The sequence below is a fragment of the Trachurus trachurus genome (assembly GCF_905171665.1).
Source record: "Trachurus trachurus genome assembly, chromosome: 5".
Classification (NCBI taxonomy): domain Eukaryota; kingdom Metazoa; phylum Chordata; class Actinopteri; order Carangiformes; family Carangidae; genus Trachurus; species Trachurus trachurus.
This window is the reverse complement of record NC_139896.1, coordinates 30,098,420-30,123,586: the sequence shown is the minus strand read 5'-3', so window position 1 is coordinate 30,123,586 and position 25,167 is coordinate 30,098,420. Positions and strand designations below refer to the sequence as shown.

Sequence of the window (25,167 nt, the reverse complement as noted above, 5' to 3'; positions counted from 1 at the left end):
GAAGAAGCTGCCCACCAATCCCCTCCACCCATAAACAACGGTAGAGATGGCGACCAGGATATCTTATGCTACATAGTCAAAACGATGTTTTTTTAAATTGCCAAGCGTACAGTAAATGAACCCCAGTTGATTTGACATTAGCTGGGTAACCGGACATTATGGAGGAACCGTGGGACTTTGAGTTTTTGTCTCGCATCGCAGACAGCTGCCTGTCGTTTCTCTCTGAGTTTGTGGACGACTGGTTCGCCAACGACATGAGAGTCTCCATATTCAAGATCTTACTGAGCTGGTTAATATTTAGTCTTATCGCTATTCACTTTGCATGGAAAGTCTACGGGAACACGGTGAATGATATGTATTACCGACAGGGTGAGTTTCATTTTTATTAAATCCTGACGCTTGTTTAATTACGTGCTAGCCACGTTAGCTTAATGTGCTATCTGTGCTGTTTGTCTTGATGTCCAGGGACAGGACAGAACGGAGGCACACCTGACACAGCACCTCACCTGAGTGGATGGTAGGTGTCTTCTGGTCCATACTTGTCGAGCCGTGTCGCCCCAGTGGGAAATTACCATATTAACCCTCTTAAAGTGTCTCAACCCGTTTTGTTTATCAATAAACTAATACATAACATTATAGGGCTTATAGAGCGTCAACGGTGGTGGTGGGGGGTCAAAATTGGTGTAAATGTCCGCACTTTTCCCGTCAGGTTTTGGCTTGATAGATCCCAAATTTGGGGGGGGGGGGGTAATTTATCATTATCACAATGATAAATGAGGCCCCTGGTACTATGGAGAGGATAAAAAGTGATAAATATAATAGAAAATTCTTTATGAATCCCTAGGAAAATAAATAATATAATAAAACAATAGATGCACTTTAATAGAAAAAAAATGGGAGGGGAGTTGCCACACGAGGTACTAGAGCCATGCTCCCACCTTACGCATCATGAACATCCACAATACCAACAATGGGAAATATCAGGGATATGGGTGTATGTGACATGTAGGAGAGTATGTTCATATGTTGCTGAGTGGACAGCACAGAGAGGAGAAGCAGACAAGGAAAGCTTGAGTAACAGGCTTGGTTGTGTGTGGATGGAGATGGTAATGGTAATTGCGATGAACACTTTGCGCTCGGCCTCTGTAGGTCACCTTCCTCCCACCGAAAATACAAAGTTCGACGACTGGTATTTAAATGCTGCGGGCGCACTGGCCGTCTCTGTAGCGGTGCTACTTGAAAAAAATACTTACTATTTTAACAATGAGATAGAGGGCATATAATAAAATAGGGTAGGCGTGGTAAAATCTCTCGTTTTTCGACCTGTGCATTTCAATCCTCCTTAGCATAGCCGCAAAATGGCCGCCCGTTGCATGCAGGGAAACGGGAGAACGTTGAACGTTCTTTTCTGATAAACACACAACAGGGCCCAGCCGCCACACCTGTAATATGACAGTCTGCAGGCGAAAGAAGTCTCAAGAAACCATTTTTACTTTTATAAGGCTCAGATCCCAACCTGATCCCAACCAGTCAACACATTTTCCACACCAGCCCCATCAATGTTATGATTATTATTATGTCTGAGTATCGGTTTTACACCTTCTGTCACGGTGCCGATGTTGGTCTGACTCTGACGGTATGTTAACTGTCTGTTTTAATCTGTGACCGGTGATTGAAAAGCTAAATATAATGTTAGCTAACGTGCTGTTACGGCTATCTAGCGGCTAACTTCCGGTGCGCTCGGCAGCAACTGATTATGTATGAGTCGATTTTTATTGATTTCGCTAAGTTTTGTTTATTTGAACATAAACATTGTGTTTTGTTTTGTGTATGGTTCTCGCTTTCACGTGGATTTTTGGGTCAAGTATGGGCCCTTGTAACATACTAACTTATAAGTTGTTACCAAGTTGGATGGAGAAAATGTATTGATGTTATCTAAACTGAAACAGCTGCATTCATCATGATTGTATCATTGATGGTGATAGGGTACAAGTGTGTTTTAGCTAACTTCACTCTCATTGTATTTTTGGTTGGTGATTTGTCAGAATAACATTGTTATTTTTGCAGGGAAAGCCAAGCAGGGGATACTCTAAAGACTCATAGAGATTAACAGGACAGCAGGCTCTGACTTTGGATTTTCATCCAAATGACACCTGGACAGATCTCCCAGAGACAACTGTGTGCGTCCAAGTTGTCTAAGAAGCATCACCTTCAATGCACTGAAGATGGATGGACTCTGGTGACTGCCTGGAGAAACTTCACGTGAATACCAACAGTGTCTCACTGATATCTACGACTATAATGACCCTATAGTGCCGTAAGACGTTTATTTTGATTTGTCAGCTTTGGTCATTGAACGTGGCTTTAATTCTGCACACATCCTTGATCTGTTTGGTCAACATTTTTTTCAGAAAACTTTTTTTTTTAAGAGGCTTCAGTATAAATGTGAAAAATACTGATGGGGTTGTGTGAGAGTTGAGGATGAGGCGTGGAAATTTCCATTCTGAGACCACAAGAAAAATAAGACAATTGTATTTGAATGATTTATAACAGGAAAAACATACTTTTTAAAAGTAGATTTTATTAAAGTCATAAACCACAGAATGACATCTACAGGGTTTTAATGATAAGACTTGACTGCAAGAGCAAGTGTATGATAATAGTCTGTGAAATTACTGTGCATGGTTCTTATAGTTGGTAGGATCATCTCTATATGACAGCTATTTGGTAAATAATCCACATGGTCTATTTGAAAATTGATGTTTTACATCTTCAATGATTTTATGATTTTTTTTTGGTCAGTTTAATCAGTTGTTTCTCCTAAGGAGCATTGTGTGCACTTACTAGAAAACCTGTGTCAGATATTCACCCTTGACCCTTTCATGTTTCATTCATTTTAGATTACAGTGAAGATGGTAGAGGTGTTGTATGGTGCTTCACTCACAAGGAACCATGGCTTCTGGCAGTGTAGAGAATCAATGAATGCAGAGATATACTGAGGACCTGCTGCAGTCTGCAAGAAAACTGTGACTTGGGAGAAGGTTTATTCTTCAGCCAGACAGTGACCTAGAAATGAGGCCAAAGCGACACAGGATTGGCTTAACAAAACAATATTAATGTCTCCGAGTGGCCAAGTTGTTGTCCACACCAAAATTCCAGGATTAGCAGCAGGATTTAAAAAGAAGTGCTCGAGCCGTTATGTCAAGAAGAACAGGAAAAAATTCAATGTCCAGTTAGTTGATACAGACCTTTCCTTTGTGAATACTACACTTGAGACTATTGCAAAGGAGCCTCTTTGCTTGAAGAGGGTTGAACACAGTTTTATATTATTTAATTAATTGTCTGCATGAGGTATAAGGTTGTTTCACTTTGACACTTTTGTTTTATTCTTTGTGTCAATCTGTGTTAAGAAGCATAGGTGCACTGCACTCACTGTGATTTAACCCAAAGTAATAAAACATGAACAGTTCAGAGGTGTTCAACAGGGTATATCCTTCCTATGGGCCAATTTACCGCCAGCTATTATAACTAATGTTATTGCTATACCAGGAGCAAAGACTCTGTAGTACAAGACAATATAATACGTTGTGTTTTCACAGAAATCTTTAATGGTGTACATAGTCCTTATCAAATAAACTATTGCAACAAAACAAAAAGCCTATTTTAGGTATCTTGATGTACCTAGTACAAAGACCAGCATCAAAGCTTGAAAATGACAGCTTGATTGATATTACATTCTTGTTACATTTGTGTGATGTACTTGAAAATACTGATTATTGTTGATGCCTCTCATTTCCAGAGCTGTGATGTAAAACATATTTTGCTGTGATTAAAAAAAAAACATTTGCAGTAAGCAGTTTTTTTTTTTCCTGATGAAAAACCATAAGTGCTGCTAACAAAAATGGGAACATTTTAAAATATTTGCACCCCAGTCTTAGAGTTAGATTAGAATTTGATACCAAGAACTTTAATTCTGTTGTAATGCAGGTCTACACAGAGTTTACACAGGCCAAAGACATTGAGCTGAAAAACATTGTACTACAATGCAAACAGAGTACTTCAATTAATGCTGATCTAGATTTGGAATTATCTTACATTAATGGGGATTGGTGGAATAAGTAACATATGCACATCCATCACATTGGTGCAGGTTAAGCCAGGCACAAGTAAACGTTGCCCAGCAGAAAGATTAGAAAAAAATGTGTAAGAATCATTATTGATCAGGTAGTTGTTGATGTCCAGCCCCTGTGCTTGAGCTTCTCCATACAAACCTCCATCCGTAACGGCCCCTGCTGCCTCAGTCGGCCCGTCCTGACCATCAGTTCCACCGCTCAGGAAGACGGGACCATTAGGCGGGAGCTGCATGCCTTTCAGCTCCAGCCCGACTCGCAAAGCCAGCTCCTGGTTTCGACCGCCACGGCCTTTTCCTGTCAACTCCACAGTGGGCTCGCCTCCAGCCAACAGACACGTGGCGCCCCATCCTTCTGTGCGTCCTTCTTCTAAGACCTGCATGGTGCGACACAGGTCCCAGCTCTCCACACCCACATCAGGCCCGAGCCTCAGCAGCTCAGCAGCGATCTCAGGAGGAGGTTCCTCATGAGAGCACGCAAAGCGGGCCAGGAGGCCGTACAGTTTGGAGACCAACCGCACATCGCCACACACTCCTGGTGACAGAACAACTGGGCGGAAACCTTGCTCTCGGGCACGGAGGCCTGCGCACTTCAGGGCAATGGTGTTGGAGCCAATAACAACATTTAAAACGTTGTCTGCCTTATCTGTCTCGTCCTTATTCTCTTTCCACCTGGCACTTGGTCTCCCGAGGACGTCCTTTACTGAAGCTGGTAAAGAGTTCAACAGCTTGTACTGCTCAAGGACTGACAAAACCTCCTCAGGCCACACCTCACTTCGGACCGTGGGGCCGCTGGCTATCAAGTCCAGGGGATCTCCGATTACATCGGACAGTATCAGAGCAACCACCTGTGAAGTAGTCAGAAATGTAATATTCAAGTTAAAGGGATATTTCAACATTTTGGAAAATGTACATATTGCTATAATTCCTATAGTCTTGGGAATAGGTTTGTTACCTTTAATTGTCCGTGCAAGCTGTTTTTAGAGCGGCGGAGCAGAGCTGCTCAGAGCTACGCTATGGAGGCTAATGGGATTTCTTGGTTTCCCTCATCAAACTCATCAAATACACAATCCAACGACTCCAAAACTCTTTCATGGACAAGTTGTGACCTGCACATTCACCACGCTATGAGATAATAACGGAACGTTAGAGACAGAGTTGTTTTCAAGGTAAATTCATGCAAAACCCCTGATGCGCGTTCCTGTCTGGGGCAGTTTTTCGGCAAGCAGTCTCTGCATTTGCCTCAAAAACAACTCTGTCTTGTAGCGTTCCGTTATTATCTCATAGCGTGTTGAATGTGCAGGTCACAACTTGTCCACCAGAGCGTTGTGGAGTTGTTGGATTGTGTATTTGATGAGTTTGATGAGGGAAACCAAGAAATCCCATGAGCCTCTGTAGCGTAGCTCTGAGCAGCTCACGGCTCTGCTCCGCCGTTCTAAAAACAGCTTGCACCGACAGTTAAAGGTAATGAACCTACACCTAAGACTATAGGGATAAAAAATATTGTTTGAAAAACAAAAGTTTTCAAGCTCAGTGGATAAAGCAGGCGCCCCATGTGGAGAGACTACAGTCCTCTCTGCAGCTGGCCCTGGTTCGAATCCTGCATCAGGTGGCCCTTTGCTGCATGTCATTCCCCCTCTCTCTGCCTCCCCATTTCCTGTCTCTCTCAACTAACCTGTCAATTAAGGCAAAAAGCCCCAAACATATACTTTAAAAAAAAGAAAAACCAAAGTACATTACCTGTGCAGGATGAGCATAATGTGCAAGCCCTCCACCCTTTAAGAAAGACAGGGCACGACGCACAGTGTTCAGCTCTTGAATAGTGGCACCTGCAGCTGCAAGTTTGCGGGTAACGTCCAGTTTCTCTTGCAATGAGATTGGCGGGACGGGTGAGGGTAATAGTGCAGAGCCTCCACCTGGAAAGAGTTGAATCACGTTATATTAAATTCACATTTTAAGGTATAATTTTGTTTAGAATCTCAATTAAGAGAAGTGTTCACCTGAAATCAGTACAAGTAGCAGGTCTTTCTCTGTCAGCTCACTGGCTAACTGCTTGATTTCTTCAGCTGCCTTCTGGGCATCAGAGTCAGGCAAGTTGTGTTTGGCTCCCTCCATCACTTTGATGCGACTGTCTTCTTTCAACAATAAATGGCTGTGATAAAAGCAAGAAACTTTATTTTGTTTGTTAACCTTGTTTTCTGTGTAATATTATTATATTATATGAGGTTAAGATTTTAGCTTACCCTTTGCCATGCTGCTGTAATGTCTGCTGAATCCCATGTGGCACACTTATGATTCCTTTTACTAAGTGATCCCCAACTATCCTCTCCGCCTCAGCAGCCATACCCAGTACAGCTTTTCCAAAGCCGACCAAGTGCAGGTTGTGTTTGAGTGAGAATTTCTGACCATTGATAATGATTGAGTCCTCCTTGCGCTCTATACTCTGCCGGACCACAGTGTTGGGCTGCACGGCCTCCACTGCTGCTGCAAACACCTGGCGTGCCCGTGAGTCCATTGACATTCTGCACAACGTAGGTTTCCTCCTGCCAACAAGGGCCAGTAAAGGCTGAGGCCGGAACAATGAAAGAACACGAGCCATGGACAGTTCACTGGGTCTGTGCAGAAACTGCCTGAGGAATAAAAAAATAAATAAAAAAGTACAGTCAGCACTTATTCTAAAGAGACCACAGTCAATATGACTTGTAAGGACAAGAGCAAGGTCATGTTCTACACTTACTACAGTTACAGTTCCTCACAAATGAATTTGGTTGGTTCAAGATCACTTTCACTTATCAAGTCAATGCTGGTATGTTCAATTATTAATCATTATAAGCACTAATTATCTGCTAAGAACAATAGAAAATATTGTATTAATCCCTAGGAGGATCTTCCAGCAACTTACATAACAATGATATGATATAAAATGAATAAATAATATAATAATAATAAATGTAGTGGCATTTATGGTGTTAGTTGAGTGTAAGAAGTCACCATATAGTCCAGCATGGTGTGGTGAGTACTGCTGAAAAATTGAATTAAGCATGGTAGTACTACAAATTCACCTACTAGCAAGCTGCACTGAAAACTAAGCAGTCTGAAGATTCATATGCTAGCAACTCATTAAATGAAGTTAAACCTTTAACAGCATGAGAGTCCGAAACAATTTTCTTTGACTACAAGTAGTAATCTATTTAATAGTTAGATCATATAACAACATAATGAACTGTTTCATCATCAGAGTTATAGCTCAGGTAAAATCTGACCCAATGTGAAATCTGAAGACTTAAGGATTACATGAGTAATAATTAATAATATTAATAGTATACTATGTTGTCATGCATTAGCCTATGATTTCTAAAGGATCAACACATCTTTACCAGTGGTTTTGTGTTCATATCAACCAAAGGTTAGTTAAAGCTGTGCTTTCTGAAAACTCATGCAGCTGCCTACCTGTGAAAGTTGGAAATGGGATCTACAGCCTGTGGATTCCAGTGGAAGCCTGTTATGTGTGCTCCAGCTCAGCAGTCAGTGGAGCAAAAATCTGACCACACACTTTCTAGTGTGTACCCTGTGTGTAATGATTGACTTGAATGGATCATAGGACACATCAAAGCACAGGCCACACAGCTGTGCACCGTTTCTTTAGTTGTAGCCTACTTTTTTTTCTTTCTTTTTTTGACCAGTTGACAACAAAACAGACTCAGTGACACCAGAACCTGCAGTGCTGGTATAGGAGAGAACACAGATGAGGTTCATGTGCATCCTATCAAACAGACTTTGGACGCTTTCATGCTGTGGCATAGTTCAAAGGGCCCAAAACCTACTGAGTAGGTTTCAGTAAACTGACCTCAATCTGGTTTCAACTGAATTCATGTGAACACTGGAGCAGCTCTTTTCTCAGCACTACAGCACACTGGCCACTGGGGTTGGAAAATATCAAGGATGTTATACACCTTATTTGGTGCCTTTGGTTGGTTGTCTGAAGTCAAAGTGCACTATGCTTCAAGTCAGTAAGCATTGTTGTGAAAAACATTGTAATAAATATTCAGATTTATCAGGTACTTCATGAATTAAAAAGACAGACTTTAGTTTACTTTATCTATTATTACTCAACTGATTTCTCTTTTAGATAATTTTCAGGTCAAGACCATGGCTAAACTTTATCCTTGAACTGATGACATTTCTATTTTAAGCTGACACAAACATGACCTCTCAGCCTAAAGTTGTACGTTACCACGGTCACCGTCGATTTCCAAGTAAATGTTGACCCCCTCTCCCTCCACACTCAACATAAACACAGAGCCTGCTGACAACAGGAAAACTTGGCTCCTACCTCAGACCTCTCTTTCAGCGAGGACCCTCCTCCTGTTGTCACTTTCCTCTGCGCCTCTCCCCCTGACATTTTCCTGCCTGGAGTAAAACCTGGAAGCTGACAGAAGGCAGAGCAGTCTGAACAACACGAGCTGCTCAATGTGTCAGAAAGTGCTGGACCGAAGTGGCGTTCACAAACAGTTAGGCTACTGTGGTCCAGCCCACTTGAGTCGGAACGACGGTGAAATAAAAAAATAAAAAAAATAAAAAAAAAATTTTTTTATCCAAAAGCTGTTTCTGTCATGATAAACAGTCTTTAAGTTGTTAACGCTTTGGCTATCATTTTGTTTGTCAGTTTCGAGCAAGTATCGCGATAACTAGCGTGTCGCGTGATTTCCTTCAAATGCGCGTGTCAGGTGATGAATATGCGCGTCACCGACGTGTCGAAGGCGGTGCTTTTCCCTCCCGTGAATCAGAAGTATCACAGGCGGGCTTTCGTCGTAGATTTTGAATTACACTTGTTCTAAAATAACTTTTGGCACCGCTACCGTTCATATATCTATACGAAACACCATTAGGGGCGTCTGTAGGTCGGTTTCCAGTGTAAAAACGAGGGCCTGCTTCCCCTCAGAGACAGACAGGCCATCATGAAGCTGACGGACAATGTGCTGCGGAGCTTCAGGGTTGCTAAGGTGTTCCGAGAAAACTCAGACAAAATTAACTGCTTCGACTTCAGTTCAAACGGAGAAACTATTATTTCCAGCAGCGATGACGACTCTTTGGTGTTGTACGACTGCCAGGAGGGAAAGTAAGAGCGGTTTCTGCCTATTTTACTGTGTTGTTTTTGACGTTAGTTACCTGCTGTGCTAACCATGCTAACGAGGCCTGCTAGCTACTCTGCGAAGATACTCTGCAGCGGTTGTATGAAATGTGAAATTTCCGTTTATGAATGCAGCTTGAAAACCTGTGCAGCAGTAAACCATTCAGTTTATAGTGTTTAAGCTTACGTGCAAATGGACAACTTGCTGTTTGGTTAATATTAGAGGTCGATCACTGAAAATTTCTAATGGTTTAAAATGTATACAATTATGCACGCATGAGTTGGTTAATAACAGCGTCAGTAACGTGTTATTAAAATGGAAATACATAAAATGTCTGGATAGATCATGTTGGATTTAAAAAAAAGACTATAATAACAAATGTTACTGAATTGACCTGCCTTGTTTAGGCGATTAATCGATCGAAATTGTTAATCGATTTAGTCATGTGCTAGTTAAGGTCTTAATACATGTATACACAATGTGATTGTTTGCTCATCTTCTGTGAAAAATATAATAGTCGACATGTGAGCAAATATATCCAAAAATAATGTGGTGAAATGGTAATCCAGAGGTTATTAGTTGTGATTAGTTTCTGAAATAAGAAGTGGATGCATGTGATTGGCAGGCATTTACATTTTTGATTTAACAATTATCCAATGGTTATGGAAAATAGTATTTAAATAACATAATATAATCTCAAATGCATTTGAACGGGCTAGATCAGTTCTTGGTACATGTAGATGTTAAACATTTGCATTTAGGCTGTAATAAGTAATTATAATAAATCCATTAGATAATTTTTTAGAATGTATTGTAATTGTTATTGTTACCATTTTAAATGCTTATTTGCTCTCCTATTACTCTGATTTATGGCAGACCAAAGAGGACTCTCTACAGTAAAAAGTATGGAGTGGATCTGATCAGGTACACACATGCTGCAAACACTGTGGTCTACAGTTCCAACAAAATCGATGGTATGTTAACACATTATTACTTTACCATGGTATTTTTGTTATATGATGTTTTTTTGTTTGTTTTTGTTAAAACATGGAATAGATTTCTGTGTGTGCCCAAAGTGAGAGTTAATTTACATGAGAAATGATAAACATGAGTATTAACCAATCAGTGGTTCTACCTGTAATGGTGATGTTTTGTGTGATGAATAATAGGTCAGTAAAGACACTTGAGAATAGCAAAATAGTTCCACTCAGTTAGAAGAGAGGTGTTCACTCGGACGGATGAATAATTTCATTGTAATGTTAGAATGATGACATTTTCTAATGTTAGGCATTCTTGCTAATCATTCTGCATGTATTTTGATTTGTTTTTGTTAGGGGTGCACCGAATGGCATTTTTTTGGCCGAAGCCGAATACCGAATAAAATCAAAACGCTTGGCCGAATAACCGAATAATACCGAATACTGAAAGTGGTTATAAAGTTTTTAAATAAAATGTTTTTTTTAACTTAATTTTCAAAGAAAGTAAATGTTTATTGACTATTCTGACAGTTTTTGAATATTCCAGTTGCCGTTGCTCATCAAAAAAACCCAAGTGTCTTTTAAAACAATGGTTCCTAACCTTTCTTGGTCAGATTTTTTTAAATTCATCAATTAGGCTGCTAGACATTTCAGGCGACCTCATTTGAATTTCAGGCGACCCCACGTGGGGTCCCGACCCCAAGGTTGGGAAACTCTGTTTTAAAAGACGTCGGCCACGGACGGAGTTGGCGACATGCTGGGACGAGGAACTTTCGTTTTAACTGCTGCAGCCGTCTCTCCCTTTCGTAGCCTACTCAGCATGTTGTTGTTTGGTTTTTAAATGATTAATTAAAAGGCGCGTTCCTACAGGAACGGTCCCCTCACTCAGTCCTCTCAGTGGCTGTGTCTCCACCGCAGACAGGACGCACCGGCACCGGGCTCTTGGAGCGACGTGCAACGGTGCGCGCGGTCGCTGTGCTCTGCTCTTGTTGCTGTTGTTTTTCCAGCAGTAGGAGTCACCTACTAATAAAGCTCCATGGGGTTTAAGCTGCCGTTTCCATTGTCGCGCGATCGCGTATTTATCAGACTTTTTTTTTTTTTTTTAATATTCGGCCTTGCTTTGCGCTCATTCCACCGAAGGCCGAATGTTGCTTTTTTTGCAATATTCGGCCGAATATATTCGGTTACCGAATAATCGGTGCACCCCTAGTTTTTGTTTGGACTGTGGAGACACTAATGTGTTAAGGATGCCATTTCTCCTGTGGAAAGCTGCTGGATGCTCGGGGGCACACTGCTCACTTTGGTCTGAGGTAGTTGTTTGTACAGTTTGAGGGTCTGTGATTCTGCCCCATACAGGAGCTAACTGTACAAGTGACTGCCTTGCCCACGGTTGAGTCACTTCATCAGACCTGCCCAAAATCAACTGAATGTTTTAATTGGCAACTTGGTTCTACTTGATGTGTGACGTGGTGCTCTACCTCACTTTTACGGTGTTGCTTCATTCCCCTAAGATACTATCCGGTACCTTTCCCTTCATGACAACAAATACATCCGCTACTTTCCTGGGCATAACAAAAGGTGAGAACTAAACTTATGCTGGCTTGTCTTTCATTGTTATCTACATGCCTACATGTATCTGTATTAAGAAGTCGTTGTATTCTCATTTTTTGCCTTGTTTTCTTTCTTTTCTTTTTTTTCATGCAATCAGAGTGACATCATTATCCATGTCTCCTGTGGACGACACATTTATTTCTGGCTCATTAGACAAAACAATTCGCCTCTGGGATCTCCGGTCGCCAAACTGCCAGGTGAGCATGATGAACATCCACTGAGGTGGCACTAATGTGTAATATGAAGTTGTTAAATAGGGATATAATTGATACTGACCGTGTCTTGTCTTCTGTCACTTTCAGGGTCTGATGCACCTACAGGGGAAGCCAGTCTGCTCATTTGATCCAGAGGGTCTCATTTTTGCTGCTGGAATAAATTCAGAGATGGTTAAACTTTATGACCTGCGGTCATTTGATAAGGCAAGTTTTTTTTTTGTGTGTCTGAATGTGACAAAGGGCATTTATGTTTATAGTTCCAATGAGTCATCGTCATTCTTGTCTCTCACAGGGTCCCTTTGCAACCTTCAAGCTTCAGTATGATCGGACATGCGAGTGGACAGGGCTAAAGTTCAGCAACGACGGAAAACTAATTCTTCTTTCTACTAATGGCGGGGCTCTTCGCATCTTGGATGCTTTTAAGGGTGCTGTGCTACATTCCTTTGTGGTAAGAAACAACTCATCTTCATCCTCTATGTATGTGTTGTAGAAAAATCACAAGTCCAGGCTAGGTTAGGTGTAGAGTGAAAGCATTTTCATCTAAATGCCCCGACGCGAGCTGATGGCCGACGGCCTTTGTCCGATGACTACGTCGCCTCTCGTCAGACAGAGTCGGGAGAGAGGAAGCAGTGCAACACACCGCCTCAACTACTGCCGACTACACAGCAGCCTGTACGTTCTGCGCTTGCGCGAAATGCAATAAGTCTCCCTAACAACGGGCGGCACTAGTCTCGTGCCAGTGATCCGAAACCTGAAAACAGGAAATGACAACGGAGAAACCATAGAAGAACCCATGGAGATTAAAACAAAGTGCACACAACATTAGCTTGTTATTAGTTTTGAGAAGACGTTTTGGAAAACAAAGCTTGGCAGCAGAATGATCGCTCTGGCTGAGCTGATGGTCGTGTTGTCTGCTCTCAGGCTCGTTATTGTCCGAAGACTTCGCAGGAGGGAAAAAATAAGGAGAGACCGCACCGTTTGATTACTGTGGTCACTTCCGCCCCTCCCACACACCGCGCTGATTCGCCAGGGCACCGGCAATCAGAATCGCCATAGCTAGCACACAGCCAATCAGAGTACCCGACGAGTCTACTCTCCCGACGTCTGACGCTCCCCGACTGTGCATGTTGAATCGGGCCCGATGAGACCCGACAGCTTCCGCGCATTCCCCGATGTCGTCCGACTCTCCCTGACTGTCTCCGACACCCGGGAACCACTAATTTTTTTAGCCTTAATTAAACAGCTCTGGAGTAATTGTGATGCCTACCACCTGGCGTCTCACGGCTGAAAACCAACCTTGCAACATCAGTGTAGTACCTGGCCGCCGTGGCGCCCCAGTGTCCCAGCTCTCGTCTCTGCAGCACCGCCACACAAATGCGCTCCATAACCCGTAATCTTTTGTTTCTGACGGTTAAGACTACACAAGCACACGCCGTAACATCGTATATGTTATGTAACGTTATCCACCGCTCCGTTTATTGATTTTTCGCCGGTTTGTTGAAAACAAATGCACATGGGCGAAAACAGCCGGACTTGCATAGTTCCCCTTTAAAGGTTCTGATGACCAGGCAGGATTGAATCAACATGAGACATACAACTGAATTATCAAGGTGTGTTGAGTGAGTCAGAGACACTCATAGGTGTAGGGTTTTGATCTCTCCACTTCACCGAATGAATATTTTCTTCCACATATGGAAGTATCACTTACTTGACACTAAACCACAAGGACAGATGCACAGCTAAATCAAGCAGTTTGGACAGTGTGAAAGTGGAAATTACAGATGTATGGAAAACCCTCAGCCAGTCAAATAACACATTCAAAGACTAAATTGAACAGAATGAAAAAGTGCTATTTAAAACAGCAATTTGTTTGGTTTTCATTCATGTCTGAGAGGACGAGATAAATAGTAACCTTGGGTTACAGTATACAAATGAGAATATGACTAACTCATCATTTAGTAAAAAAACTTTCTTCACTGACTTAATATTTGGAGTAGCACATCTGGAGCACACAAAACAAGGACACCAATGATCACAGATGAATCAAAACCACTCTCACTCTTTTTACACACCACTGCAAAGTGTGTGGGAGGTGCAATAATACATGCACACAAATGTCAGAACCTTTTATACACCTATCAAATATTAACATTATTATGTTTCCTGTTTTATTATATCAGTGTGTGTGAATAATTGCTTATGGATGGTGCTGTCTATTTCTCCACAGGGCTACAACAACAGTAAAGGTGTAACACTAGAGGCATCATTCACTCCTGACTCCCAGTTCGTTATGATTGGTAAGTTAATGGTTGCCATTTCTTCTTTTGTTGTTGTCACACATCAGTTAAAAGAAAACTGGACTTCACCATCTTGTAACAAAGCAGTTCCTGTTTTCATCATTTTTCATATTGTCATGTTTATAGGTCTTAATCATTATTGTCCGTATATTTCAGGCTCTGAGGACGGAAAGATCCACGTGTGGAATGCAGAGAGCGGTATGAAGGTGGCGTTGTTAGATGGAAAGCACACAGGACCAATCACCTGCCTGCAGTTCAACCCCAAGTTCATGACATTTGCAAGTGCCTGCTCCAACATGGTGAGTGAGGGGCAGCAGCATGGACCAAAGGAGTTGATTTCTAAACTGTGTTTTGTTGTGTGTGTGTGTGTGTGGTACCACTTATATGTGTAGGGTTTCATCGTTTTGGGCACATACCTAAATCGACTCAACACTTCCATGCTCTCTGATCTTTCAGGCGTTCTGGCTGCCAACCATCGATGACTGATGATGATGCACCTGAAGGGCAGAGAGGAAGTGACCAGCAGGGGTCAGCACAACCAGCTCTATGTGAACACAGGGACTTGTGGCAAACTTAAAAAGTCAAATTGTAAATAAGTAGTTTTCAGAAATAGTGCTCTCTTCTATTGTCTTTTTTATATTTCTATTTAACATTAAATTGTTTCTTTGTAAATATGGCCGACTACATGGTGTTTGTCCACGCTTATTCTTACTGTTGTCTATAACACACAATGAAGCGGTCATGGGTATCGACCAAGAAAGCCAGGCCAGCTCAAATCAGATCAGGCTGTTCAGTGATAACGTGAAATTTATTTATATTATTTATCATGTTCTCTTTTTTTTAATGAACACATTTCATGAAACATTTGGTTATTTTATTATGTGAATACTGTAGACTAAGCAGCGGTTTTCCACCTTGGGGTTGGGACCCCACCTGTGGTCGCCTGGAATTCAAATGGGGTCGCCTGAAAAAAGATTACTGATAAGGATATATTTTAACTAATTATTATTCTTTTTGAAATTCTGAATAAAAAACACCACACACAATTTTAAACAACTGTATGATGTACTGTCACTTTCTCGAATATAAATCAAGTTCAAATAAAATGCAGCATATAGAAATATCTGAGCTGGTGCATTTTGATTGAAGTGCAGTCACATGATCGCGGGATCGCCAGAAATTAGTGATGTCAAAATGGGGTCACGAGCCAAAAAAGGTTGGGAACCACTGCTGTAGAGAAATGGAAACATTTGAACAGAGTCAGTCATTAGCTGGGCTTTCTCATCAGTCAATCATGAGTTTCAAGTTCCCCTTTTGGTATTGATGGTCAGTTTTTATTCTCACCACACAACTCAACTGAGACATGAGATTAACAAAGTTGTCTATGTCTACACTTCCACAGCAACATGCTTTTTTTTTCTTTTTTTTTTTAAATTTTTATTTAAGTTTCATTCAAAATCATGTACAGAATTATATTCATCATATCTGATGTTTCATATACATGGTAACAGTTATGGTACAACAAAAGAGATAGAGACTATTGATAAAGAAAAATATAAAATAAGATAGAATAAAGCAAGATGATATAAAAGAAATAGAATTATATCAGTATACCCATAGCAGGGCTCCACCTTTTAGTGAATATGTTTTTGAAGTCTCAGTCAACACATGTTGGAGGGTTAGGCTTCAACCACCTTAACATGCTCTTTTTAATCTAGTTTTGCTCTTTATGAAACCGCTGTTTTTATTACAGATTTTTTCCTCACACTTCAGCTCAAATCATGGATTTGTGTTTCATGAAGAGCAGAATATGTGTGCATTACTCAAACCCAAATTAGAGGTTGAGTAAAATCCACTGAATTCTGTCAATGATAAAACAGTATGGCAAGTCTCATCCCATCAATACAGCTCTTTCTGGGACAATACTTGGCTCAGAAGTTGTTAACTAGGCCTGCTGCCTGGGTCACGCTCCTCCTCCACTTGTCGGGCCTGGTGTGTGTGTGTGGTGGGGGGTTTCACAGACCAGTACCTAGGTCTGGATGGTCGGAGCTAAATTTGGGAGAGAGGTGATCAGGTTCCCTCACAGTGTGCACATGATACTGTCCTAGTTACTTGAGCAATGTCCCTTCTCACACTGTCACACTCTCTCAACCAGTGGAGACACACTCAGAGATCCTCTTCTTCAGCGAGTCAGAACTGTCCCTGGTCACATCTGAGCTAAAAAGGACCATTTCACAACAGGCTCTTTTGATTCGGGCTTCTTCACTTCTGCCTCTCGACTGGACTGAATACTTTGGTTCCTGGTGCTGCGGTGCGGAGTTCTGGTCCTGTCTGTTGTTTCTCCTCTTGTCTCTCAACACCCCTGCTACAGCGCCTGGCGGGAGGAAGAGACCGCTGACCCCGCCATGTTTCTCGCACTTGTGGTGACGCCAGAGCTGAGGGAGTTCCTGGCCAGGGCAAGAGGTGGAGCAGTGCGCCTCATCAAGGTGCGCATCCAAGACGGTGAGTGACCCAAGGGTGTCGAGACTGGGATGAGCCTGCTCCGGCTGTGATTGGATGTTCAACATAAATCATCCACATTGTTAGTTTTGGGATTGACAGTGGGCTTTCAAGTACTTAATGTCTGCTTGTTTAACCTATAACACAGCACATGGATTACTTTACAACTGAGCCCCCTAGTTTATTACATTACAAATGAATTCAACAAATCACCGTCATAAAAGTCACTAAAGGATCCAGTCTCTGTAACACAAGTTCCACTTGGTTTTGGCTCATGGCTCCTTACAATAACACTATCAGATAACAGTGAAAACCTAATTTATAATGATTATTTTAAAAAAAAGTCTTTATATTTGGATAAATTATCAAGAAAGTTGCTGATTACCAGTGTTTCTCTTGGCTGCTCTAAATGGCACAGTGTCTCGCGGTGACCTACATGAGCTGTAAGCTGAAATGAAGAAATGAAAAGAAAAAACAGGCTGTAAACACCTGTTTTGTGCCATAATCTGTATAGAATACTAAACCTATGACATGACTGATGCCCCTTTTCTAAAACAATCAACCTGACTCTGTGTCGTGACCTGGAAGCTCTTTGTTCTGAATCTGATCCTGTCGGCCAGTGGTATTCTGCCTGGTGCTCAGGAGCCTCACACTGGGCCACAAGCTGCTTACTGGGGCAGGGAATGATAAAGAACTAAATGCAGCAATGTAGTTTTTACATTTTCATGTAAATTCAAATAACCCAGTTTTATTTTCACTTCAGACTTATTCACATGAAGCTATCAGATATAACTCAGGCATCAGGCTACATCAGAGATAATAATTAGTTTTTCAATGAAACATGAAAACTCCAGATAACTAATATAAGATAATAAAGATAATTTACCACCACTGACGTTTTGCAGAGAAAACCATCTGGAAAAAATAAGTTAATTTGCTGTGTGATTAAATTGTATTTTTGAACAACCTCTCAAATGGTTACTGAAGGTAACACACAGACTCTGAGTGTGACTGTTATTTCCAGCTTTGTCTGGACTAAAAAAACAACTTGAGAAAGAGGTCAAAAATATTGTATACTCCAATCTGAAACATTTTTCTTCCTCATGGGTAGAAGAGTCTTCAAACTCTTTCAGGAAAACTTTTAATACATCATGTCGTTCAAGTACCTTCCCGGTTCCTCAAAGATTCATGGGTATTTTTTCAAGCAGGAAAACAGATGCTCAGCTCGGTGACTCCGATGCATAATAGATGGGAGGCTCAAACTGGGCCTGTCCTCGGCTCAGCCACTCGCCACTTCAGAGATGCAGGCTGTTTATCTCTGGTTAGAAGTACACGGAGCTGAGTGTTGAATGGACTCCAGCCAAAAAACCACTGCCACAGACACGGCTAACTTCTAAGAAGAGCAGACTGCAGCAGCTGCTGTGTCCAAACAGGCGTTCAGTGTGTCAGCTGAGCAGTCCATGTGAAGAATGGTCAGTGTGGCAATAGGTTTCTAGGTGGCTGGTTACCAACGTAGACTGATGTGATCATGAGATGTTTACATCTTGTTTTTGGCATCACTCCCACGCTTGTAACGTGATTCATGCTCCAGAGGCATTCTGGGAGCTCTTGCAGCTATCTTTGTGGACAGCGTCTATCATATGAAACATTTCTGTCTCGATATTTGGAGACTTGATGCCTGCAGAAAGGTGGTGACGGGGAGAGACAGTCTCACGGCTCTGTGTCCCTTCCTTTACCAAAGCAGTTTGATCTCTCTGAGGCGTCGCTTGGCTATTTGGAGCCACATGTGACTTGCCGTGGTGGCACGCTGCGCTGCTGACCGGTGACACCCGTGTTTGTTCCAATGTCAAGAGAGAAACAAGATCATTCCAGACAATTTCATCACCAGCGGCTGGGTATGCCAGTCGGTCTCCTCCCAGCGGCCTGCTGATGGTTCACGTCTAATGATTTTAATGGGCCTGTTTTAAACTTTAAGGGGAAACAAAGGCAGCAGACGACACCTCAAGTGAACCATTTCCATAATTTCATAGTGACACAGACCTATAAAGATAGGGACCAAGAGAGAATGGCTGATGGAAAGTATGTGCGGCCAGAGCAGGAATGTGTTGCAGCTCAGAATAGCAACATGCCCCAAGAGACAGTCAGGAAATCCCCCTGCACCCCACAAGGACATCAGACTTTGGGGTTTACACATATGTTTTGTGTATTTAATCAATCCAAGCAACGGAGGCTTTGATTACGTCGTCATCTCCTCGGAGAGAGAGTGTTGTCAGTCAGAAATTAATCGGGGGATATTTTTAACTCAGCGGTGGGCCTGTGCTTTTTCTTTCAGCGCATAGAGAAACAGTGAGATGATCAGTGTGGGTTCTGAGCCTGACATCGGCTTAATGACTTCACACATGAGGAAGTCAGCACCGAGAGTGTGATGGTCGAATATGAATCTGGAATCATTCACTGATAAGTGAGGTCAGAGCTATTGTAAAGGGAAAAAATGAACATCAGCAGTGATGTATGCTGAGGTCATCAGGTGTTTCAGGTGGATCGGGTCAGGTGAGCCAGCTGGGGTCAGTCAGGCCTCAGTCCTCTTGATCACATTCTGCCCCCACAGGCAAACACCATACCCTGCACTCCTGTCTGTGGCAGTTGCTCCCAAGGCCTTTATATTTATCTGTCTATACTGTACAGCACTTATAGTAAAGAATATATACATAAAAACCAGCATAACACTTTACAATACAAACGATTAAGCATTAATAAATACTGAATCTTCATTTATAACACATGGATGCTCATTAGTATGTAGTGTATAAATAAAGTTATTGCTTATCAATGATGATTAAAACCTTTTTAACTGTGTTTATAAACTACATACTAATGAGTATTTGTGTGTTATAAATGATGAATTCAGTATTAAATGCTTAACTAATGCTTAATAGTGTCTACTTATTATAAAGTGATACCAAAATCAGAATATGAAATAGATACTTTACTAAACAAAACAGTGTTGGCACAACGAACCGAGGCTCCAGTCTACATTTTCAGTCCTCAGCAACATGCTTCTCATACTTACATTGCAATGTAAATCATTACTGCTTATGGCTGTATGGCCATATACGCTACTCACAAAATGTTAGGGATGTTTGGCTTTTGGATAAAATCTCAGAATGCACCTAAAATGCACTATAACCTTTACAGGTGAACTTAATCTAACCTTCTCTAAACTTTTGAATGCACATGTCCAATTGTTCAATGTTTCAGTGCTTATTGAATAACATGCTGTTCTCTAACAAGGTGATTAACCACAAACATCACACGCACCATCTGATTTAGTGGTTCAATTGTCATTGAACCACTAAATGTTCTGGTTCAGTGACAGTTTGTAGACAGTCCTCTTCTCTCTCCCTCTCCTCTCCACTATGTTCACATGTTGACATCATGAGACCAAGACAACACTTTGATCAAACTGATCAAGTTATTGAGACATTGAGATTTTTGTTGTGCTGTAGCCACCACTGTTGTTAGCTTTTGTTTGAGGTAAAGAAATTACCATTGCATCCTTCTACTTAAAAGGCGTTCATGCTAGAATATCACTGTAGCATGAACTTTTTATAGGGATATTCTTGTCAAATATCCCTAACTTTTTGTGAGTAGTGTAGTTGCCACTGTATGTGCTCCATATGTGAACTATATGAATGGGGCTAAGGTATGTGATGAGTTGTGGTCTGATTTTCAGAGCAGCTGGTGCTGGGAGCCTACAGAGAGCCGGAAAAGAGCTGGGACCAGGATTATGATCACTTCCTGCTTCCGCTCCTGGATGACCAGGAGCCCTGCTACATCCTGTACCGCCTCGACTCCCAGAATGCACAGGGCTACGAGTGGATCTTCGTATCATGGTCCCCTGACCAGTCTCCAGTAAGACATGTCACGTTATCATTCATACACTGACACATGTAGCTGTTATACTTCAAAGATACACTTAAAGGTGTACAGAAAAGAAAATTGAATTTGAGCCCACTTTGGGTGATAAAATTAATGTGATAACTCATCTTTCAGACGTTGTAGGCCAAACTTTGTGCAAAATTCTATTTTTGAGTAAATCCGGGATGAAAGTGTGTATTTTTTTTTCCGCATTGGATAATGCAGGCGCACGGATTATACGTCAGCCTGTACACGATTCACCAGCCACTGATATTGGATCCGTAATCCGTCATTCAACGTCTGAGACACGCACACACACACGGAGCTCGGTCTCGCCCCAAGCTTTGAATATCCCGCCCGCTCGATAACGACCAATCAAATTCGTTTTCCTCACTCGGGTAAACTCGTGTTGCAGCTCGTGACAACTCGGCGCGACAAACAGGACAAACGGCCATTTCTGTACACCTTTAATAAGTAATAAATGTACTATTGAATCACTACACACTTCATAACTTGTAGATCATAGTCCCATATTGTTCTGATTTATTTATCATGGCTTTCATCTGCTAAATGCATTACTAACAGCATCAGTAGCATAAGATTCCTACTGTAGAAAATAAAAAGAACATTTTATTAGTCCTAATAAAACAAAGGCGCAAGAAATACAAAATAAATAAAAAAGGGTAACGCTTTATGATAAGTACACACTATTAAGCATTAGTTAAGCATTAATAAATACTGAATTCTTCATTTATAACGCATGAATACTGATTAGTATGTAGTTTATAAATACAGTTAGTGCTTATCAATGATAAGTAAAACATTTTTAACTGTGTTTATAATGAGTATTCATGTGTTATAAATGATTAATTCAGTATTTAATGCTTAATAGTGTGTATTTATTATAAAGTGTTACCTAAAATAAATACCAGAAAATCACAGCTACATAAGACTTTTCTTAAAAGCTTGAATAAATCACATACATCCAAGTTCATAGTAATCAAAATGGCCATTCACTTAGCATTAGATAAACAATACTGTGGCTGACCAACGGCCACCCAAGAGTAAATGTTACTTCAGATGGTTATCTCAGTCTTAACATGGGCCATGCTCCAAAATGTTGGAGCCTAGGCTACATTTCCCATAATGCAACTGGAGAGTGTCAGTCATTGCACTCTCCTTGCTACATAAGACCCACATCTTTTTAAACTCCATACCTCCATGTGTCACAGAGGCCTCCTTTCAAATAAAGGAGTGTTGTATTTTTGCTTTGTCATCAATTTTTAGTTTTTACTTTATTTTTTTTACTTTTTTCCTTATTGTTTAAATCACCTGAGCTAAACATAAAAATGTCAGCAGTGACTGTACATATACATTTCCCCTGTGATGGCTGCAGGTCAAACAGAAGATGCTGTACGCTGCCACCCGCGCCACGGTGAAGAAAGAGTTCGGTGGCGGCCACGTGAAGTATGAGATGTTTGGCACAGCTGAGGTCAGAACTATTAAAAATACATTGTAATTTACTGGGACGGATTGTCTATTTTTGTTGATGACGCATTTTAAAGGCCTCTTGTTTCTCTTGCAACACCAGGAGGACGTGTGCTTGCAGGGCTACCAGCGTCATGTGTCATCCTGCTCAGGTCCTGCCCCGCTCACATTAGCTGAACAGGAGCTCCAGAGGATCAAAATCACAGAGGTGAGAGGTCAACACAGCCTCAGCTGTGCTGTCATGGTAGCTCATAGCTTTGTGTGTGCCTTGAATTTTTTTTCTTTTTCTTTTTTTTTCTTCTTTTGTCTTAAATAAATGTCCTGTACTTGAAATGTAATTTTTTTTTTTTATTGTGATTGCTCTTTCAGGGCCGGGTCAAACAGGTATGTTGATACCTGATACACGTGTATATTATTTTAAATAAATCCAGAAACAGTAAATGTTGAACTATTGATTGTTTCAAAACACATTTGCTCAGCAGTACAGAAACATGAAGCTGTGTTTACCCATCAAACAGTCTGGATCATCTCTCTGACCCTCACAAGTGTCCGTTGAAACCTGTGTATTTGCTTGCTGCCCCCTGCAGGTGAAGACAGAGATCAGCGTGGAGAGTAAGCATCAGACGCTTCAGGGCCTGGCCTTCCCTCTGCAGGAGACAGCCAAAAGAGCGTTTCAGCAGCTTGCCCAAAAACACATCAACTACATACAACTGGTGAGCGTTAGAGCTTCATGTAAGAGTAAGGTTACCCAAAGGAACAACGGAGGCACTGTTCCGTCGAGAGCAGTCTGGTGTCAGGAGTGTTGACGCAGCGGGTTTCTACTGAGCACTTCCTCATTGTGTTTCAGAGGTTGGATGTAGAGAAGGAGATAATCGAGCTGGTCCACTCCAACCCGACAGAAACCCGAGATTTGCCCCGCAGAGTTCCCAAAGACACTCCCAGATACCACTTCTTCCTTTACAAACACTCCCACGAAGGAGACTACCTGGAATCTGTCGGTACGTACGCCCGTGCACCTGGACTGCTCACTCTGACACACATCACAACTGTGTGGGCCTCATACACTCAGACAGCACTTAGTCATCACAGAAAATTGCCTTTCAGTGTAAACAGTACAACAAAACATTGATTTTTTTTCTCATCTCAGTAGAAACCTGAAGAGGTGAAAGTGTCCAGTGTTTTACAAGGAGAAAAGTAAAAGCTAAACTCAGACACAACTCAGTGGAAAAAGGGACAGATTTTAAACGTAGTGATCTGTTAGTGGTGTTTGAACCTGTGATCAACATCAGAAATATAAACCTTCATATCATATCTATGCACCTCTTCTTTCTTCTGTACATTTTATACTTTATTTACTTATTTTTATTGTATCATCTGTATATAATACCACTCCACCTGCCTTCTCATCTACACACACACACTTACACTACCTATAGGCTGTATCATCATAACTTCACATTGTTTCCTCTTGTTTGTACTTACCGTATGTCGACTGTTTGTATGTTTAGTCCTTTAGTCCCTATAACTTAACTTCACCAATTAAAAAAAAAGAAAAAAGAAATATACTGTACATCTTCCATTATAATCTACAAATCTTTGCATCTCTGTGCACAGTGTTCATATACTCCATGCCCGGGTACAGCTGCAGCATCAAGGAACGCATGTTATATTCCAGCTGCAAGAGTCGACTACTGGAGGAAGTGGAGAAAGATTACCATTTGGAAATTGTTAAAAAGGTAATGGATGGATAAATGGATGCAAGCGCAGATAGAAAATTGGACAACGCAATTTTGTGAAGGGGTTACTACTCCAACTGAGTACTCTGAGGCTGTGTTTTATTTCTATTTATCTATTTCCAGGAAATTGTGTTGTTGTTTTTTCCACCCTACAATTAAAGCCTTGCTTGTGGTGGGTCATTTAGAGTGTGAGTTCACTGTTTCAGACTGAATATGTTTAAATAGCTTTCAGACTTACAAAAACAGATAGATAAATAAATAAAGGATAATCACTGTTTCTTCAGCAAAAAAAACAGCATTCAGACGTTCAAGCTGCATGGAAAACAGAATTTCAACAGAATAAACAAAGTGTGTAAAAAAGGAAATTATTTTTAAAATGGGGGGGACATGGACTCATGACCTCAGTGTTTCTGAAATTCCGGTTGCACTGGCGAACTTCCACAGTATGATAAAAATAATTTATGTACAGGAGTCTTTGACAGATTTCAGGGAATAGCCTGAAGTCTGTTCACTACATCTTTTCTCTTAACACTGGCTTATTTTTAATTCTGTGCAGCTGGAGATTGACAATGGAGATGAACTAACAGACGAGTTCCTGTACGACGAGGTCCATCCCAAGCAGCACGCCCACAAACAGGCCTTCGCTAAGCCCCGTGGGCCTGCGGGGAAAAGGGGACACAAGCGCCTCATTAAGGGGACAGGAGAGACTGTCCAGAACAGCTAGAGGTGGACAGACTATTCTCCCACAGCAGCTCCGTCCCACACTTCCCCTAGATCCCAACGACGCCTCGTCAGGCCCGGACAAGTGAGAGCACATTGATGGATTTCCTCGACTGAAACACTTGTGATATGTAAAAAAAAAAAAAAAAAAAAAAAATGTTTTTGATGGTCATGTGCTGGAGAGTATCTGTGCTTCTGTTTCCTGTTCTCAGCTGAAAATGACCCATCACACAATGAATAGCGATAATTATCTAAGAAAGCGTTACGAGAATAACAGCAACTACAAAGCATCATGTTTATTTATGACATTCTGTATCAGGAAAAAGAGTCAGACAGATGGCCTTGTTATTATGAAGCTGCTCTGTCTGGACCTTCCCTGGATATTAAAAATAAACCTGCAGTTTCTAATGTAATAGACTTGTACTGAATTGTAAATGTGCAGTCA

The 25,167-nt window shown here is 41.3% G+C and overlaps 4 protein-coding genes across 7 annotated transcripts; 3 read left to right on the top strand and 1 right to left on the bottom strand.

Annotated features, from left to right (window-relative positions):
* The first annotated feature begins 4 nt into the window (after window positions 1-4).
* Window positions 5-3,487, top strand: tcta (T cell leukemia translocation altered). Its single transcript, XM_083972534.1, has 3 exons — window positions 5-369; window positions 466-517; window positions 2,068-3,487. Exons 1-3 carry the CDS (start codon window positions 159-161, stop codon window positions 2,108-2,110), a joined length of 306 nt encoding a protein of 101 aa, XP_083828660.1. The 5' UTR covers window positions 5-158; the 3' UTR covers window positions 2,111-3,487.
* glyctk (glycerate kinase) lies at window positions 2,588-8,768 on the bottom strand. 3 transcript variants are annotated; one of them, XM_083972533.1, is made up of 5 exons: window positions 8,463-8,768; window positions 6,373-6,759; window positions 6,130-6,281; window positions 5,870-6,045; window positions 2,588-4,977 (listed from the first exon to the last, which is right to left on the bottom strand). In XM_083972533.1, the coding sequence occupies exons 2-5, from the start codon at window positions 6,726-6,728 to the stop codon at window positions 4,087-4,089; spliced, it is 1,575 nt and encodes a 524-aa protein (XP_083828659.1). In that variant the 5' UTR covers window positions 6,729-6,759; window positions 8,463-8,768; the 3' UTR covers window positions 2,588-4,086. The 3 variants fall into 3 exon arrangements, with proteins under 3 accessions (XP_083828659.1, XP_083828658.1, XP_083828657.1); XM_083972532.1 differs by lacking the exon at window positions 8,463-8,768 and adding an exon at window positions 8,364-8,453; XM_083972531.1 differs by lacking the exon at window positions 8,463-8,768 and adding an exon at window positions 7,580-8,421.
* Window positions 8,769-8,893: 125 nt separating this feature from the next.
* Window positions 8,894-15,089, top strand: wdr82 (WD repeat domain 82). Its single transcript, XM_083971500.1, has 9 exons — window positions 8,894-9,248; window positions 10,138-10,235; window positions 11,750-11,816; window positions 11,947-12,046; window positions 12,152-12,268; window positions 12,357-12,512; window positions 14,292-14,361; window positions 14,518-14,660; window positions 14,818-15,089. The coding sequence occupies exons 1-9, from the start codon at window positions 9,088-9,090 to the stop codon at window positions 14,845-14,847; spliced, it is 942 nt and encodes a 313-aa protein (XP_083827626.1). The 5' UTR covers window positions 8,894-9,087; the 3' UTR covers window positions 14,848-15,089.
* Window positions 15,090-16,450: 1,361 nt separating this feature from the next.
* On the top strand, window positions 16,451-25,047 carry twf2 (twinfilin actin binding protein 2). 2 transcript variants are annotated; one of them, XM_083972016.1, is made up of 9 exons: window positions 16,454-16,863; window positions 20,594-20,772; window positions 22,175-22,270; window positions 22,370-22,474; window positions 22,636-22,650; window positions 22,854-22,979; window positions 23,114-23,264; window positions 23,881-24,002; window positions 24,559-25,047. In XM_083972016.1, the coding sequence occupies exons 1-9, from the start codon at window positions 16,767-16,769 to the stop codon at window positions 24,724-24,726; spliced, it is 1,059 nt and encodes a 352-aa protein (XP_083828142.1). In that variant the 5' UTR covers window positions 16,454-16,766; the 3' UTR covers window positions 24,727-25,047. The 2 variants fall into 2 exon arrangements, with proteins under 2 accessions (XP_083828143.1, XP_083828142.1); XM_083972017.1 differs by lacking the exon at window positions 22,636-22,650 and having other exon boundaries at window positions 16,451-16,863.
* Window positions 25,048-25,167: the final 120 nt, after the last annotated feature.

What these genes read in the sequence shown, in the direction of transcription:
- tcta (XM_083972534.1), top strand. Translation starts at nt 159, where the DNA reads ATGGAGGAACCGTGGGACTTTGAGTTTTTGTCTCGCATCGCAGACAGC. An exon ending in TGATATGTATTACCGACAGG is followed by an intron (nt 370 to 465) that starts GTGAGTTTCATT and finishes CTTGATGTCCAG; the next exon opens with GGACAGGACAGAACGGAGGC. An exon ending in GCACCTCACCTGAGTGGATG is followed by an intron (nt 518 to 2,067) that starts GTAGGTGTCTTC and finishes TTATTTTTGCAG; the next exon opens with GGAAAGCCAAGCAGGGGATA.
- glyctk (XM_083972533.1), bottom strand. Translation starts at nt 6,728, where the DNA reads ATGGCTCGTGTTCTTTCATTGTTCCGGCCTCAGCCTTTACTGGCCCTT. An exon ending in GCTACTTGTACTGATTTCAG is followed by an intron (nt 6,046 to 6,129) that starts GTGAACACTTCT and finishes AACTCTTTCCAG; the next exon opens with GTGGAGGCTCTGCACTATTA. An exon ending in ATTATGCTCATCCTGCACAG is followed by an intron (nt 4,978 to 5,869) that starts GTAATGTACTTT and finishes ACTACTTCACAG; the next exon opens with GTGGTTGCTCTGATACTGTC.
- wdr82 (XM_083971500.1), top strand. Translation starts at nt 9,088, where the DNA reads ATGAAGCTGACGGACAATGTGCTGCGGAGCTTCAGGGTTGCTAAGGTG. An exon ending in CTGTGCTACATTCCTTTGTG is followed by an intron (nt 12,513 to 14,291) that starts GTAAGAAACAAC and finishes ATTTCTCCACAG; the next exon opens with GGCTACAACAACAGTAAAGG. An exon ending in CAAGTGCCTGCTCCAACATG is followed by an intron (nt 14,661 to 14,817) that starts GTGAGTGAGGGG and finishes CTGATCTTTCAG; the next exon opens with GCGTTCTGGCTGCCAACCAT.
- twf2 (XM_083972016.1), top strand. Translation starts at nt 16,767, where the DNA reads ATGTTTCTCGCACTTGTGGTGACGCCAGAGCTGAGGGAGTTCCTGGCC. An exon ending in CAAGGTGCGCATCCAAGACG is followed by an intron (nt 16,864 to 20,593) that starts GTGAGTGACCCA and finishes TCTGATTTTCAG; the next exon opens with AGCAGCTGGTGCTGGGAGCC. An exon ending in ACATCAACTACATACAACTG is followed by an intron (nt 22,980 to 23,113) that starts GTGAGCGTTAGA and finishes ATTGTGTTTCAG; the next exon opens with AGGTTGGATGTAGAGAAGGA.